Source organism: Pararge aegeria, chromosome 26 (assembly GCF_905163445.1).
Source record: "Pararge aegeria chromosome 26, ilParAegt1.1, whole genome shotgun sequence".
In the NCBI taxonomy this organism is placed as follows: Eukaryota; Metazoa; Arthropoda; class Insecta; order Lepidoptera; family Nymphalidae; genus Pararge; species Pararge aegeria.
This window is the reverse complement of record NC_053205.1, coordinates 2,081,258-2,100,054: the sequence shown is the minus strand read 5'-3', so window position 1 is coordinate 2,100,054 and position 18,797 is coordinate 2,081,258. Positions and strand designations below refer to the sequence as shown.

The following is an 18,797-nucleotide window of genomic DNA, read 5'->3' as shown; positions in this document are numbered from 1 at the left end:
AACGGTGCGCGCGCGCATCGTAAAAATTAACTCTCATCATTTTCGCTAACGCGCCAAAAGAAGTATAACTACAAAAAAAAACTCACCTGCGAGTTCGTGATATAGTGTGTGTGCGGGTGTGGGGGTGACGCGAAGGGCCCCCTCGGCGGCGGCGGAGGCGCAAAGCTGCCGTGATACTGCAGCCCCGCCGCATACACCCCGCCCATCTGCGACACAACGCCACATTGTAGCCCCAGCGTCATACGAAGCAACGAGGGTGCGACAGGGGGGTCTTACAAGCCCGGGACTGTTTAACCTTCATATCAACGGCGGGCGAGACTTCAAAAGGATCAAATACTTTTTTTGGGTATTAGGAGGTGCATCATTACGAAATGGACATAGAATCACGTAAACAGACCCTTGGGTAATATAGATGATAGCATAAAAACAGGTGTCTAAGACCACCGACGTGAGCCAAATCATCACTTGTTTCATATGAGTGATTCATGTTAAAAAGAAGCAAAATTTATTTAAAAAAAAGTATTACAATTGAAGGAAAAATATAAATTACGATCTCGTATTCAAAATCAACTTTGTAATAATTGACAAAGATTGTCCGTCCGTCCCATAAGTCTATTTGTTTTAATCGAAAGGAAAATATGATAAGTATCAAAATTGTACACACCCATCGTTGCAAAAATACGTCCAAAAATTTAAAGAAGAGAACGCCACGTATTCATTTCATAATTCGTGAGTTAAAAAAAAAGAATTCCGTGAAGCATTTGATCTTCCGTATCATAGAATAAATAAAAACCGTAAACCATAACACAAAATAGCTAGTGAAAGGCGCGTTTTGATTAATTTTAAAGCTAATTAGATTGTCGTCTCGTCCTGTTTATATACTTTATATACATAATACTATATAATATACAAAAAAAAAATTTTAAAACATATACTCAGTGATATAATAAAAGCAAAATAATGCAAGCCTGCACCACATAAAATTTCAATGAGGTTGTAAATATAAAAAAAAATGTAAAATGAACATATAAAACCTATTATTATAATAATGTTAAATCATACAGTATTCATACAGGTCAGAAATCTTTTAAATGAATACCATAGATTTCACTGCCGAATATCTACTGTATTCAATTTCTTTAACAATGCAGTTCCAAGATACAGTAAAATAACAGTCACAAATAATGATCGTAGGTAAATATACGAATGAATAAACAATATATAAAATGACTTAAATCAATAAATAAAATACATATTTAAAAATGAATATCGCATGACATCATGGCATAAAAGAAATAGAAGGAATGAAATAAAAAATATGTCAGAACGAGATAAAAACCTGAACAGCTCAATGCCCTGATTTACTATGGCATTCGAATCAAGACCACAAGCGGAGAGCATTTGATACCTCGCCAGACCAGAATTATGATTCATAAACGGCAGTGTGTCACGATTCGAATGTAATAGCAAATAAGGGCCCAGATATCATTACAGAAATCTTTTAATTTTTTTTTAATATTCAATATGGCGCCCCTGTTAATAACCGCACCCGTACACTTGACGAAAATGTTATTTTACTAAAAAAAAAAAACACGTTAAGGCGGAGGCTACATTAGCCGGTGATTAGCGAAGAGATTTGTGTAGAACAAATAGAAATAGAAATTGACAAATAGAAATTGTGAAACATTTGTGGTTACACAAAAGCGGATAACCAGCTAGACACAACAATAAAAAAAGAGAGGGAAAGAAAGAAAAAGTAGGATTTAAATCATTAAATATACGAAGGACGTAAGCTAAACTTTTGTACATTCTGCAAATGGAATTTAAATTAAGACTTTCTCAAGTCAACTTTGCTACGAAAACCAAACTGTGTAATTTTACTCGTTCGCTCGTTTCACATTATATGGGTTAGATAGGTCCCCATTCCGAACTAAAATATGGTAAACAAAAAAAAACAATTATTCAGCAAAGCAACTAAGTATGAAATAACAAGAAAACTATAACCATAAATTGTATTGCTATCACATATGAAACTAAATTATGGTGGAAAATAATTTTTGTATAACAAACAAGGGGCTGTGATATTATTACTGTAAAGAAAAGCGCTAAATAAAAAAAGAATTTAAAATAAATGAATTTTTCGAGAGCATTCCCTTTCTGAATAAAAAAAAACACGAAATATCGCTAATGATATTCAGTGTACAGTGCAGCCATATACAAAAAAGCGGTTTGTTTAAAATCGCGTATCGCCCGCACCGTATTGTAGCCTCAGCCTCAAAAGAGCATATCGTGGAAAACAGCCAAGTCTAATGAAAGCCGACCAGCCATATATTCTCGTTTTCACATAACATTGGTAAACCAATCTACAGATAAACTAAAGCTTGTGTTGCTAGCGGCAAAAATGTTAAAACAAGTGTGGAAACACCGTCTGGAATATCGACCTATGCAGAGGTTAAAATGAAACAGAGAAAAATAATTGTATTATTAAGGGTTTTGAGAGGTGATTGGAGATTACTAAAAATATATTTGTGAGATACCAACGTTTTTATTTTTTATTTCCAATACAAGCTAGTGATATTGCACTAACCTCTTAGGGGGTAGTATTATAAACCCATACCGCTAATTGGTTTCTACATGGCATCCTAACAGTACGCGAGACCGCTTAGCGGCATTTTTTTGTCGCTAGACAGGTAACTAGCCACCATACCAGACCATAGACAATTCAGAAATTATAAATTCCTATATTGCCCCTGCTGGGGATCCCGGGACCTTCAACTTAAAACCACAACGCGCAACCCTGCGCCAGAGAGGTCGTCAAAAGCCAGCTACGATTTTTATGGAGCGCCATCTAGTGACAATACCGTTTCCCAGTATAGTAACTAGATGGCGCTATATCAATTACATACAACCTTCCACGCGAACGAATAAGTAGCCTGGAAGAGATCACTACTAAGCGAAAGTAGGATACAAAGGACGGCCTTATCGTTTACTAAGCGATAAGGACGCCTTTGTATCCTTTTTTTTTAAGTTTCTTCCCTTCCTGCCCATGCCTTTGTCCAACTAAAGTGAATAAATAGGAAATAAATATAAAAATGAAGTATGAATGGATATTAATCTATTCTTATAAATATATCTAATTAAAAAAAGTGCAATTTATTTTGTTTTCCCTCATACGCTATTAAAGCTTGCGAAATGAGTAAACTTCTATTGTACACCAAAAAGAAAAATAAAGTCTTATTTCAAAAGTGTTACAATTTGATCTTCTATAATCAGTACTTTTAGTGTTCTATGACTTTTTAAAGTACATTATTAATTTATTTCATAAAAAAAAAAAAAATTGGTGTCTGTAAAGTCGGCTTACTGACGATAGTTGTACGTGACAACGTCGTAAGAAAATACTGATGGAATGGTTGCATTTTTCAAAAGAAAATTTTAATTTTATTTGTTTATTATCGTTTATTATTATCGTTGCTATAAACAAACACCACATTCACTTTCACTGCACTTCATCCTTGCCGAAAACATGTAAATGTATTATTGTATAGAAGCTGTCCACGCGGACGCATCGCTCACTCAACTAGGAGAGAGACAGATGTCGAACGCGGAGGCCGACTGTGCCTCTTTGTCGCTCGTTCCGCGCTCTCGCTTGCACTTCAAGCCTTCAATGGAACGCCTCAGAGGTAGGTAACGCCGTTATAGTTGTCGTTTTCACGTTCAACTATCGTCAGTAAGCCGACTTTACAGACAACCTATTTTTTAAAGATTAATTTATTTGCTGATAATACTTTACTCATAGATTTCTTTAAGTCCATAGGGTTTCTATGGTACCAAAAATAATTATTTACAAAAAAATATTGATCGTTTCTAAAACAAAAAATGAACAACCTCAGCCAGTGTATCGCGCACTTGTAACCGAAAACATTAAACATAAGAGGTCATTCACCCCGGTCAACGATCACTCAGTTCGATCGATGTCCACCCAAAAACGAACCGGTGAAACGACCTTTTACAATTATGAAACTATTTCTGTGTAAACTAACCTGACTATCTAGGTTGTAATAACACCTGATGGTAAGTGATGATACAGTCTAAGGTGGAGCGTTCAGCTTTCCTAAAAGATGCCTATCTTCTACAGGTTCGAAGGTATTCGTACTTTAAGTGGAAGTTGTTAGATACAGAAGGCGTAAAAGCTGTTTTAAGTCACCAGAGAGACAGAATGCAGCAAGCTAGCTTACCTCGAGTATTCTATCATTGAGAAATATATCTACACAACACAAATTAAAGTCCATATTCGAATGACGTGCGGTGATCATAATACATGGATAAAAGCGAAATTTACAACACAGTACATGAGCCAAGCTGGTATCAAAAATAAAATCACTAACATAACAGGTGTTCAAGAGGAGCGGTCGTGTCTCGGGCAGCTCCCCAAAGTTCTAGAAAGTGTTTAAATGCCAATCGTCAACGATATACCTGGGCCCTAATTCTGTTATTACGATTGCGTGTCTGTGGTCGATCACAGACAAAAAATAGTAATGGCGGCAGAAATAATAAAAAAAACTTTTATTAAATTCAAAAAATTCAAAATTCATTTATCTCAAGTAGGCCTCATTAATAAGCACTTTTGAAACGTCAAGTCCGTCTGTAGTGACTCTACCACCACCAAATAAAAAAACTCTTGCCGATCTTTTTCGTGTTGCGCGAAAGTTTTTTTTTGTACCAATGGCCTTGAGCATTCTCCTTCAACATTAAATTTGATGAGACACAATGAAGGATGTGAATAAATTAATAAATTATAAATTCCCAAACAGTTCCCTCGCCAAGAAACCAAAACGCGACGTCTTCAAAGCTTTCTAAGATATAATCTTAGAATTTAAAGCATTTATATCGCTTGGCAAGCTGTTTATGTGATAAAAATTCAAAATGCGGATGATTCAAGAATCATCAATAAATAAAACATACAATTTTAAAACACAGTGTAAACTTGTGAATATTGCTATAACAGGGTTAAAATTAAAGGTGCATTAATATGTATGAAAAAAATAAATCCCATAGTCAAAAATCATAGGTGTAAGTAAGTATATATAAGAGGTTTGAAATTAAATTACTACTGTCAAAATAAATAGTGTATATCGTAAAGCTAGAATCCAATTTTCATAATCTGAATATTTCCTAAATACAAAATGTTTAAAACCAGGGTGTATTCCACATTTTTAAAATTGAATTTTTGTCATAATTATATTCAGGATTGTATTCCATAAGTGTGATATTAAATTTCTATATAGTCAAAATCAAGGAGGTATTCCAGAAGTTTGATATTAAATTTCTATGTAGTCAAAATTCTTGGTTGTTTTCCACAAGTGTGATATTAAATATCTATAATATGTTCAAAATTCAAGGGTGGTTTATATTAAATTTCTCTGTGGTCAAAATTCAAGAGTGTTTTTCAGAAGTGTGATATTCCATTTCTATATGGTCAACATTTGAGGTGTATTCCATAGGTTTGATATAAAATTGTCTTAAGATACTGCTAGGAATCTATTGTTAAGTAAATGGAGATTGGTATACATGGGCGTGTAAATAATAAATGTACATTTAAAACTATTCTTACGAGTCATTAGCCACAAAATTCTTAGATGCCACGTCAGTGATAGCACTTTATTTATGCATGTCAATGCGCCTGCGCAATGTCACATTAAAATTAATATTAGTGTTACAAGCGTTATTATACCCGCGATATCTATGTTTAAGAACCTTTTGTGGCATGATATCATCATGGAAACAAAAATCCACACCACGTCACGTCGAGTCAGATATAATCTTAGAATTTTGTAACTTTAATAAACGCACGTAAGACGTAAACAACGTGTGCCGGGCGTATAAAAAAAATTAGATTTGACTCAACACGCGTGACGTCAATGGCAATGGATCTAACGGCAATGTGCACGTATTCATTAGTCCTTGAAACTGTGGCATTACTACCAGGCGCTTTGACTTTCAAAACAACACTTACAAGGTACTCTTAAAAAAAAAAAGTTTGAAAACACTAAAACAGCGGTGTTCCAGCGCGATAGTAACAAATCTAATAAAACCTATATTATAGCAGGCATCCTGAAGAATCAACTAAGCAATACAAAACAACCACCAGACACCTCTGAAGCTGAAAAATCGGGACGAAAAACGGGACCAAAATACAGAAACGGTCAACCTAGGCGTGAGTTTATTATTTGGAACTAAAACTTGCGATTTAAAACCATCCCAACTCAATAACTGGACACGACTCTTAATTTTTTTTCTATCTCTATAGTAGTTTTAGTCATTATCAAACATTAAGCCAACTTTTTCTTAGGGCCTGTTTTATCACTTTCTGATAAGTATCGGACAGCACTTTACATACTATCTAATATAAAAAAATTAAAAAATAACAAGGAAATGACAAAAGTTACGTTCAGGCAAACCGACACTTGTCAAAAGGTGGTAAAAAAACTTTTAGACACCTTTGCCACAGAAAAAAATGGTATGAAATTAAGCGATATCATATCCCCCAAAATCTCTATAGCCCTACTGAAAAGGTCTAATCAAAATTCTAACCTCACGCTAGCATGGACAGGAGATATGACAATTCGGGAAAGGACAATTTGTTTATCTCCTCACAGTTTTATCCATTCTCTTTGGATGTACGTGTTAAATCGAACGGAGGTCAACTTCTCCTTTTCCCTGTTACCGCGCTTTAGCAGGTTGACGAGAAAATTGTATTCCTTATCAGTGGATATGGTCGGGGGATATTTTTGGTCCCCTGCCCGCGCTAGATCTAGGAAGCTACAAGTTGACAATGATCTCTCAATAGACTCAATGATATTCTTAATCAAAGCAACCTCGATCTAGAATTTCCGAAAAGAACTTTTTGACCGAAAGCAAATCTTCTACATAGACTCTGTGACACCAAAAATGTTACTCGAATGTAATCCATACTAATATTATAAATATGAAAGTGAATTTGTTAGTTTGTCCTTACTTCACGCACTTCAACTTGATTTTTGGCATAGAATTACTTAAAAGGACGGAGAGTAAAAGCTAATTGTATCCTAGGAAAACAAATGGTTCCTACGGAATTTGTACAAAGCCTTAATAATCGCGTACAAAGAACGCGGGCAATAGGTGTATTGACAAATGGAATGAAATGTTTAAAACTAATATAATTAATAAAACAAAAATTAAATAATGAAAAAGATGGAATGAAACAAAATACATATCGCATGTAGAGGCGATCTCATAAACAGTAATAAATAAGCAGCGGGGTCCAGTTTTCGAGTGGAATGATTTTAAAGCTAAAGACTTCAAAACTATAACCACAAACTCACGACAAAATAAAGCCATTTCAGGGGACAATTATCAAATTTGAGTATCCAACAAGCCACATGTCCAGCCCAACGCACAATATTAATTACAAATACAAAAAAATAGAACACCTTAAATGCTATATTAGAATTATATATGTCGCAGGGAGTCGGGGATATTATTAATTTCGTGTATTTTTTTAAGGATATCTCGAAACCAGAAAGAATGCGTGAATTCAACAGTCTAAACTATTGCATCTGCCTACAGAAATAATATTGGTCAATTGACGAAACACTCGCATCTTGTTTTTTTACTGTTCATTTAAATTGAAGGACAAATCAAAGCATTTAATCTGCGTTCGCGATGTCTTAGATTGCCATGTCCAAGCAGATGGCAGAACAATGCAAGGAGCATGTCCTGCAAAATGTTTGATGTGCCTGTAATGACACCGGCAATCACGACCTTCAGACCGGAAGACAGACGAGTTCTGTCACCGAAAGCTGTATGTTACCCACTGCGTGCGCAGGCAAATTCGGCGTTTTGGTTTGACCTTTGCTTTGATTACAACAGCTTCATTAAGATAGAAAATAATTTCGCTTGCGATCACCTTTAGCTTTGTTTCGCTCTTTTTTTTTTTTTGCAAAGAGAAAAGCCATTAGTTATACTTGTATTTTGACACATGAAGAAAACTTGTCAAATCGAGAGAGGTGGACAGCACAGAACAATGGAGAATATCAGCCAGAAAAGATTAAACTGATGGCGTTTTCAGTAATACAAAGCCTTCAAAGATTTCGGGTAATCACTGAGACGTCTAAAAACTAACATGTATTCATTTTCTAGATGCAATCTATTAAAATTATGTACGAATAAAACATAATTCAGTGTTTCGCCATTTCACTAGATTTCTTTCAAGGTCACACAATTGAATTTACTCAGTCTACGATGGTTTCGAGATATTTGCAAAATTTAAAAACTCCTCTTGATTTACGTTTGGAATAAATCCAGTTTTTAATCACTTAATTTTATTCAAGGAATCGACTCCGTCGCGAATTTTGGTATATCCCTAGGAGCATTTGGTGAATTCTCGTGACGCATGAATGAAATAAAGCACAGTGTGTTTCATTTTACAAGATTTTACTCAAGTTCATTGCATTGAATGTACTCCTTCCGGGATATACCTAGGAGCTATGACAGATCCCCAGTTCCCTGCGCCATAGACACTATCTAGTATTAACTCGGACGATCACTATTCCCGTACCAGGCGAAAGGAAGCGGACCACAGTAGCCTAGAAGTCTTTTAGAAGACAATGTAGCGGTGCATATGTGAGTAGGTGCATTGATCTAAAATCTCTTGCTTTTAATTAAATAATTGTGTTCCAAAAAAAAGCACACGCTCTAGTGTAATTTATATCTAACCCTTCTAGAATGCAGCGGGCGAGTAGAATTTTTAAAACCGTCTTCGTGATGATTTTTTCATACCTCAGGTTCAATTAAAAAAACCATCACCTATCAAGTGCAGCCATATGTCCATCAACTTGAGACGTAGATGCTAAGTCTCGTGTGTCTGTAATTACACCGGTGACCATGGCCCTTCTTGGCGTCAGAAATATGCATAGCGATAGAACTTCTACGCACGAACTGAGCCAAAATTTTTGGTGGTCAATCAACGTTTGTCCAATTCATGTGGGAAACTTAGTGGGTTCACAACTTTAGGAGGTTTTCCAAATCAAAATCGAGGCTTTTAACTTTTCCCAATTTTCTCGGATATTGCTGTCAATCACTAACATTCTATGCAACAATCATATATTTACGTAACCTAAAGCCAATGTGTGTGAATCTAAGCCCCACTCTCAAAGATATCTTGCGACCAGAACTGGAAAACAATAAGGCTGACGAAAATGGTCTGGTGTCTAAATATGTGGTTCTTAATAATTGTACTTATTTATTTATCTTTACGTTGTTGCTAATAATGGTTTATAAAGGACTTTCATGCATCCCCGACTACACCATTAATTCAATTCTCAAATAGTATTATATTTGTGACGTGATCTAGTAGACTTCTTTTAGCTCTAATCCCATGCTATGTGTAGTCAACACAACTTTTCTCCTTATTCCACTCACTTATAATAGCCGATCACTGAGTAACCATTTCTTTTAAATATCCTTTCTTTTCTATTTCTTTATTTCCATGCATGTTAATGGAAATAGAGATATTTGTCTTTATTTTTTTTAGCAACAATATCACCTGTTGGTAAATGACGATTCAATCTAAGATGGTTTATGCGGGATTAGTTAGCTATTATTTTCCCCCTAATGATTTACATTCACCAACTGACCCAATGCTGGGCAAAGCCCCATCTCATGTGGGAGTGGGGGTAGGTGACCTTATATAGACGGTGTGAAAAAAAACCACTCAATAATTACAGCCAGAAGGATTAGTTCCGAACCAAAGCGTGTGTCATACGTTACATAACAAATTAACATACAAAAAAAGCTATTATATATATAGATATATATGTATATTATAAAAAGGGATAAAATGGAAAGTTCTAGAGATTCCAAATCAACGTTTTCAGTGCATGCACGCGTCTAGTTTGTATATTGTAGCCTAAAGTGTGCTCATCGTCAGGTTTTTTGGTTTGTTGGTTTTTGCATGCCGTGGGGGCTACCGCGGAGAGTTCTACACTAGATGGCGTTAGTATGGTAATAACCTAGGTGTCTCAAGTTGTTTAACCAGTTTACGCGTTGGCGTACAGTTTCCTGCGACCAATCGGAACAAGCGCCGGTAAAAGCAAGCCTTGTGATTGGTCACATCTTCAAACTTACACGCAAGGTGATTTGCCAATCGCATTCACAGTAATTTTGTATGGATGCCAATCGTCCAGTTTTGATAAATCAATGCAAAGTCGGCAGATTGTGACAATTCGTTAGTTTGAAATATTGTATACTAGGGATTCAGAAATGTTAAGAGCATTTACTTTTAAATTATAAATGCGAAAGTGGGGCTATTAGTTTATCCTTTTACGAAACCATAGCGTGCATTGAGGTAAAAAAAAAGGAACTTTTATTTTTATTTTAAAGGAACTTACAACGCCTTATCTGTTTTGATTGTTAGTCGTTTAGATTTATTCAACTGATTAATTTTTTTTTAGTAACTCTCCTATTTTTGAGACAAAATTTAACAGCACCGTTTGTTAGTGAACTATTTTAAGCCTTTTTCACTTTTTACAGCTACCTGTATCGCGCATAACGCCATCTTATGATTTTGAAAACGGCAGCCCCCACTGTGAAGTTACTAAGCGTTAACCCGTATCGCTATGAGTATCTGTCTATGTGAGTGTGTGTGTGTGTCAGTGCACGCGCGCGTTTGTGCGTGTCATATGTTTATGTTTATTAAATTCTATTACAAATTTTAAGAATTTTATAATAAACCATTCATTCACAATAAGTAGATATTCTTTATTTTCATGATAACCTGGTACCAGGAATGGAGCCTGTAGTTTAATCTTTTTAATTTTTTTTTTTAAATTGTGATTTCCACTATTAGTTCGCCCTTTACTCCAATCCCACCTGGTGTAAAGTGATGATGCATTCTAATAATAACCCTTGTCTTTTTTGTTGTTAATTATTGGTAGTTTGTTTATTTTGGTTTGTGTGTGTGTGTCTGTGCGTGCGCGTGTGTGTGTGCGTGTGCGCGGGGATTGCACACGCCAATTATATAAGGACGTATCTCATTATATCAGAGTCAGAGTTTAGTGTGTGTGTGTGTGTGTGTGTGTGTGTGTGTGTGTGTGTGTGTGTGTGTGTGTGTGTGTGTGTGTGCGCGCGGGGGGGGTCGCGGTATCGGGTCGGGGGGTACCTGGTAGCGCAGGTGCGGGTGCGGCAGCGCGGGGATCACGGCGGGCCACAGCTCCGCGGCAGCGACGCTCGCCACCTGCACCGCCACGCTACCTCACTTGTACCACGGTCCACGACGCGTACTCGCGCGGCGTGCGAATCGTAACGACCCGTATAAACTCGTGGCAACGCGTTCACGTTACCACTTTATAACGATTGATCGTGAGACAAAAACAAAGGATGATTTACGCTTGAAATTCTTTGCGATTAATATTTAAATTTACACTTAGTATACTCAATAGTTCTATAAAAACATACATATACTATTTATCAAATATGTATAGTTCTTTGGAGTGAAGCATAGCAATGTTATTTTTTGCCTTAACTTCTGACTAGATGATATTATATTTCCTGTACACGATTAAGTTAAATTGACTCGACAGGAAAAAAGTAAAAGTTACGCCTAACACAAATTTTTAGTAAGGTTTTCTTAGCTATTTACAAAAGTTTTTTGATAAAAATATACAAATGAAAATTCTAGTTCTTAAAAGTAGCAAAGAAAAACAAGTAAAGGTTAGAATAATATTTTGCTACATTTAATTATCGAAACGTTGTTTGAAACCACCAACGCCTCGCGTCTCTCACACTCACTATAGGGTGTTTCTACATATAAAATTCTCAATTCTCTCAACGGTAAGCGTACCGTATCTAGTTGGTATTATTTTTTATTCCATTTGTTACATAAATCATCCTTATTTTTTTTTTGTCATCGCGAAAGTTTCTGTTATTTATTTTACAATTTGCACGCCACGGTTTGTCGACTTGATACATTTACATTAAATCAATGATGTAACGATTAATATATTTTTAATTAATTTCGAATTTCACTTCGCTATACTTATCAATAAAACCTGACAACTTTGGAACAATTAGACATACCTATAAACATCATAAGACGTAAACCTAAATAAATCTAGACCTTGCAATGCCTATAATGTAACATAGGTACTTTTTTACAACTTTTTATTTAACAATAACTCGATAAGTGATTTATATTTACTAATTCATTTGTACAGAAAACTTCTGTAAACTGTACTTTTTTTTGTACAAAAGAATTATAATCAAAGTTTGATCAAAACTAAAATTTTCAGTTGAAGATCCAAAGTATATGGAAATGTTCATTATTGTGTTACTATTCTGACAGTTGCCAACCGTTAATGCCATCTCCATATAAATTTTATAACTAAGGAGTGTACAACCGGTGATTTCAATGAATTCTGTATGGAGATGCCAACTGCAAGTAGCAAAAGTAAGAAAAGTTGTTTCATAATATCATTTCTTAAATGTTTTTTTTCAAACGGAAAAGTTCAAAGAAAATGTATAATGAATCAACTTTTCACTGACCTTTGTGTATTTTGATCAACCTTTGCTTTACTTATGTATCTAAAAATATTTACTTAACTTAACCAATCCAAAGTATGTATTCTATGATAATATCTTTCACATTAAAATTATACAGTAATAGTAAAAAGGCTGTCCCGAAAATAGGTACAATTTCAATGTTATACAAATTTATGTGAAAGATTTTACATTTGTCCGCACATGTTCCTATCAATGCTGTCAATGTAAGAAAATTGTATGTACTTATATGTGAAATAATATGTATGTTTGTATGTACCGCTCGTAACCTTTAATATTAAAATGCAAAATGTTCGCTTCTAGACTTCAGTGCATCCTTCGAGATATTATAGCAACGTGACGCGTGTTGAGACAAACCTAATGATGAATGCTCAAAATAAAGCTACATATATGCGTATATTTGTAGAGTGATTTTATATTAAGTTTACATTTTTAAATTTTATTGGCAGGTCTATTTCATTTTCCATACTTTGTTTTATTCCAAAGTGTATAGGAGCAGAAAATATAAAGTTAAACATATAACAGGCACACATTTTCTCTCAATCTCTATCTCAATTTCAAAATTTAAAAGTATTTTAAACAATCAAAAATAGGAACATCTGAATTCACTTGATACTCTGTAAACATTTTGCATTTAATATAAACAATGATTGTCGTTCAAAAATATGTTTTGTATAATTAAAAAAAAAACTAATTTCTATTATACATAATCGTATGTATAAATTAATAGAATCATTATGTAAGTATAGTGTATAATGAAAAAAAAAATTACAATTGAAACGCTGTTCGTAGGTAATGTATGGAATTTGTATATGAAGTTAAACTCTATAAATCCCTACCCTGTAAAGAATTTAAAATAAAAAACAATTAATATGTATAATTTAAATTATTGATAGTTCTGGTGCTTTCAGCGCAGTTAAATTGATATAATGATACAAAAACACATTTTTTTGTTTCTTACCACAATGTTTTAATAAATTGGATGGCAGAAAGGCAATTTTCGTATAAATGTTTCAGTTTACTCAGATCTTTTATAACATAATTCCTGATAAAGTTATTGGATGAGTTTGAAAGAATATATTTTGAAAGAATTTCAACTATTTTCAAAGTGAGGTAATTGAAAGACACTTCAATGTAACTGCGCCCATCACTATATCGCGCGTCCTATCACGCGACGATCATACCTGAGTCCTTGTAGGGTGATCGCGATGTGGGTGCTGGTGTGGATGCACTGCGTGTGGGTGAACGGGGTGCGGGTGCGCCGGGTGCGGGTGGCCCGGGTGCGGGTGCGGCCACCCAACGCCACCGCCTAACGCGCTCAGCCGTGCCCCTCTCAGAGACATCTGTAACGTAAAAAATTTAGTATTACTTTTCCCCTCAAGTAAAAGTTAGGTAGTTTTATTAGTAAATATTTGTAATAGAGCAATGCTATGTTCCGGTCCGAAAAGTGTAATTACAGGCATATCGTTTGGTTACCGTCGATTTTTTTTAGGTAATTTTATCCTGACGACTCAGAAACGGCCATATTGGAAATGTTTTATTTTTAATGCAAAATCTCCACATTCAGCAGTGAACAATAAGGAATAGATAAATCATATATATATATATTTCTTGTGTGCGTGTGTATGTCACTGAACACCTCCTAGATGGCTGGACCGACCGACACTCTGGATGGATTAGATTCAAAAATTAGCCCGACAGATGGCCAGCTAATTTGTGAATCTAATATATATATATATATATATATCAAAACTTACTTCTTTATCCTTAAAAACCGACGTATTCAGCGAAATTTAAAAAACGTTTATTCATTATCACGTCTATTCATAGATCCCACCACGCCACTCCGCTGAGGGATGGTGAGCTATATATTAAATAAATGAAAATTTAAAGGTCAGAGAAAAAAAGTATTAGAAGAGCATAACGCAAAATAGAAATAATCCCTGAATGATTGATGTCTATAAGCAATTTCCCATCACTGTGCCCAGCAGTCGGACGTTGAAAGATCAAAAGAGACAGGAGCTCAGTCACACCATGCTACTCTAATGCAGCTTTGTGGGCTATATAATAAATTGGCATTACAAAGGTCAGATTAACTAAGTACCAAGAAAGCATAACCCAAAAGAAGTAATCCCTACCTGGTTGATGTCTAAAAGCAATATCCCAAAAATGTGCCTAGCAGAGGGACGTTGAGAGCTCAAAAGAGATAATTTTAGAACATAGACCCACCATGCTGCTCCAATGCGGGTTGGTGGACTATTAAATAGATGAAAATTCAAAAGTCAGGCTAAAAGAAGTACTAGGAGAGCATAACGCAAAAAGAAGTAATGTCTACCTGGTTGATGTCTAGAAGTAGCGGCGTGTGGTGCGCGTGCGGCAGGTGAGCCGGGTGCGCTGGGTGCGCCGGGTGCGGGTGCGGGGGGTGCGGCTGGTGCGGTTGGTGTTGGTCCAACAACCTCTCATGCCAAACACCCGCACCGTTCCCGCTCACGTAACGTACGCGGCGACTGAAAACGCAACCACAATAATTGATTATAATAACGCGAGAAAGAGACAGAACATACTACTCGATACAAAAATATTATAGCGCGGTCTCTTTTTCTCTTTCTCGCGGTGTATTATCGTTAACATATGTATCGTTAATAGTTCCTAGAGTAGCAGATCAATAATCGCAATTGTAATCGTTTTCGAGTATAGAGACGCTGGAAGAAAATGGAACTTATTGCAACTGTTTTAAAGCTTAAAATTTACCACATTTCTACAGTTATTACTTTGAGCAGATTCCCGCAGATTAAGGAAGCTGTGGTACAGAATTATCTACACTTAATAGTGAGATATGAGGTCAATTTTGCTACGACGCTAAAGTATTTCGATCCATAAAAGCCAATCCACATCTGAGAGTGATTTATGCCTGTTTTCACTAACGACGGACAACGTAATGGGTAAGGAAGCGCCTAATCAAAGAAGATTCAGAAGACACTACGCAACTTATTTGCCTTATTTGTCTATGCTTCGTGCCACAAGTTTTGGTATTTTGCGTTTGTATTACCTATCTTAATTTTCATTTCGTATAGATTTAAGGTGATTAAAAAAAACTAATTTATATTTTTTTTATCTGTCGAGTTTCAGTGTACGCGTCCCAAAAACTTGACGATCTGCCGAATCGATGTCGCAACGTAAGCCGGCGCCATAAGAGTTCGTAAAATGTTTTTTTTTTCTCTAGGAATCACCTAAAATACTAGGCATCGGATTAAGGCGATGCCTACATTTAGTGAAAACAGGTATTAATCTTAACCCCCCCCCCCCCATACTTTAGTTCCAAAAAGTGTACACCCTCAGCATATTTTTAACCTCTCACAGCTAGGCAGAGACCCACCAAGCTGCTCCAATGCGGGTTGGTGGGCCAAACTACGATGTAGATAGTGACGTTAACTTACGGTGGTTGGTAGTGGTGTCTGGGTGTCCGCCTTTCGACCGGGGGTGCAGTCACCGATACATTGCTCTCACCTAAAACATTATCGCATATCATTAGGTACCAGGCTAACATAAACTTAAGCAGTACTACGTGTCTCAAAGTGAGAACTTTGAGAACTCCCAAAAGTCTACTTGGTTGGTTGGATGTATGAAGTGAAGGGAGGACAAAAAACAGATAAACAGATAAAGAAACAAACAATCAAACACTTTTGCATTTATTATATAGGTAAGTAAAGATAAACAGAAGATGGTTTACTGAACTCTAGTCTAAAGATATAATTGACCTCCAAAAATGCCATGTATGCGAAGATCATTCTATTTCAGGTAATTTATAAATTTAGAATATTCCTTTCTTACCAATCTGAGTTTACATATAGAGTTAAAAAATACAATAATTTATTATTGTACAAAAAAATGACATATTATGAAAATTAAGCTTAATTTTGTATACTCCGCGATTAAACGACGATTTTACAATGAATAAATATGCTATAATATTGTAAAGCGGTGAAAGCGTAATAGTTTGTGCTTCGGCCGCCCAGTAGTTATGCGTTTTTAATTTAAGGGATTGAAAATATTGGATAAAAGCAAGCGTTACTTTGCGGAATTCCATGATACATTATGAAAAATTAAGTTACATTAAGCTACAGCAAAATATGTATCAGTATGGTGTAATATATAATTCCTTCAATTTGTATACTTGAATTATTTATTAATTGTAAAGTCAACATCTCCTAAGGATGCTCCGGTTTTGGAGCGAAACGTGCGTACAGGGTATATTGCCGAATGTCTGTTTGTAGTGAAGTATAAGGATTGAAGCAATTCAAAATTACACTAAACAGATTATATCTTGCTTTTCGCGGAGTATAGCGAATTAAGCTTAATTTACATAACGTATCATGGAATTTCGCAAAGTAACGCCTGCTTCTATCCAATAATCACAATGACTACTAGTTTATTTTACTTAAAATTATTTTTAATTATATTTACAAGAAATTTGGTAAAGAATTGCAACTTTCTTTTTTTAATATGTTGTGCATATATTTATAAATATTTATTATATTATTTTTATATATTTTGTATATAATATAGTATCTTCAAATTTTATTGTATTAGTATATAGAATTTTGTTATTATTTATATATATTGAATATCCTTAGTAGTTATTATGTAGTATATTGTACCTTTATCTGTCCTATACGATAATTAAATCAACTTACTCACATCCTGGGGTAGCTGGAAGAGATCTCTTATAGAGATAAGCTTTCCTTTGTACACTTCATGTATCTTATGTTCACAATCACAATTTATGGTACAAAAATAATAAATAAAATAGATGTACCAGGCTATCATAAACTCTTGATAGCACCAAAAATGTTACTACCTTTTGTATATATAGATTATAAAGCCTATGTCTTACCCGATGATAGATGTCTCGAGATCCGTCGCCTTTTCCTGGTGGGACTGTCCCCAGGTTTGCTGGAGAGTTCTCCGTCTGAGGAGCCGGCCACACTCACTACAGATTCCACAATGGGTGCGGCGCCTTCAAGGGGGTTCGTATCCTGGAAAACCAGATGGAACATCCATAATCTGTATATATAAAAATGTTATGTTGGTTTGTGTACGCTTTAAAAACTCAAAAAGTTTTGCACCGATCGAGTTGAAATTTCAGCATGATATATAATACGCATCAAGGATCGTTTTTATATATTTTTTGCATCAGTCACCTAGCAGTAGAAAAACAAACAAATATTGTTTATCCACAAGTATTGCAAAATTAAGCTTATATGAAATGTATTCTTTATTTTGTTTCTCATTTTAACCATTCAATCACAATGTGACACAGCAAAGCGTGGCAGGATACATCTGGTATTATATAAATTTAAAATTAAAAAAAAATACTTTAAAACTTTCAATATTGTATCCATTACATATTTCTAATAAACAAGCTCATTTATTTGATACCTATATTAAGGGGATTCTGGAAAATAAATGTAATTCACCGTGGCGGCCATCTTGGTTTTTTTAAATAATTTAATAATTACATAATTACGACAATACACACATCGCCATCTAGCCCCAAAGTAAGCGTAGCTTGTGTTATGGGTACTGAGATGACTGAAGAATATTTTTACGAACATAATACACATAAATACTTATAACATACAGATGAACACCCAGACACTGACATAATCGTATTAAGTTACCTACCTTGAAAGCTTTCATACTGGGGCAATCCAAAAAGTTCTATATAGTTTGTAATAAAAAACATAAAAATTCGCTTGTGTCCGCAATTGGCAAAAGCCTGTATAAAGACTTATCACATATCGATAAGTACAATCGGTACCGACTACCACATCACTACTTCCTCGACGACTGAGTGAATGCGTTGTACGTAACTGTTGCATAGTTCCGAGTGCTACCCTCGTTTAATTTAAAAATATAGGATATATATCTTTGACAGTTCAATGCATTTAATTTTTATATAAACGTACGTCTGTACTAAGTTCTACGTAAAACAAGTTATTATCATCTGTTATGTGGCTCAATAAGTTGTTAAAAATGTTTAGTTTATATGCTGTAAAGTTTTAAAAAGGTGTTGTAACCTGCTAAACTGTAAGTAGTATATTATTGATTTGTTCAACCAAGGCTAGTCACCAGGATATGAACTGTAATACAATTATTTAATTAACAAAGATATTTTAAAAACAAACAAACAACAAACCCAA

At 35.0% G+C, this 18,797-nt stretch overlaps 1 protein-coding gene across 1 annotated transcript in view; it reads right to left on the bottom strand.

Annotated features, from left to right (window-relative positions):
* LOC120635088 overlaps positions 1-18,797 on the bottom strand; it is a 105,325-nt gene that overhangs the window by 12,391 nt on the left and 74,137 nt on the right. The window contains 5 exon segments of the mRNA XM_039906001.1: positions 87-206; positions 13,779-13,937; positions 14,930-15,101; positions 16,032-16,101; positions 17,489-17,630. Coding sequence (XP_039761935.1) covers positions 87-206; positions 13,779-13,937; positions 14,930-15,101; positions 16,032-16,101; positions 17,489-17,630 — 663 coding nt within the window.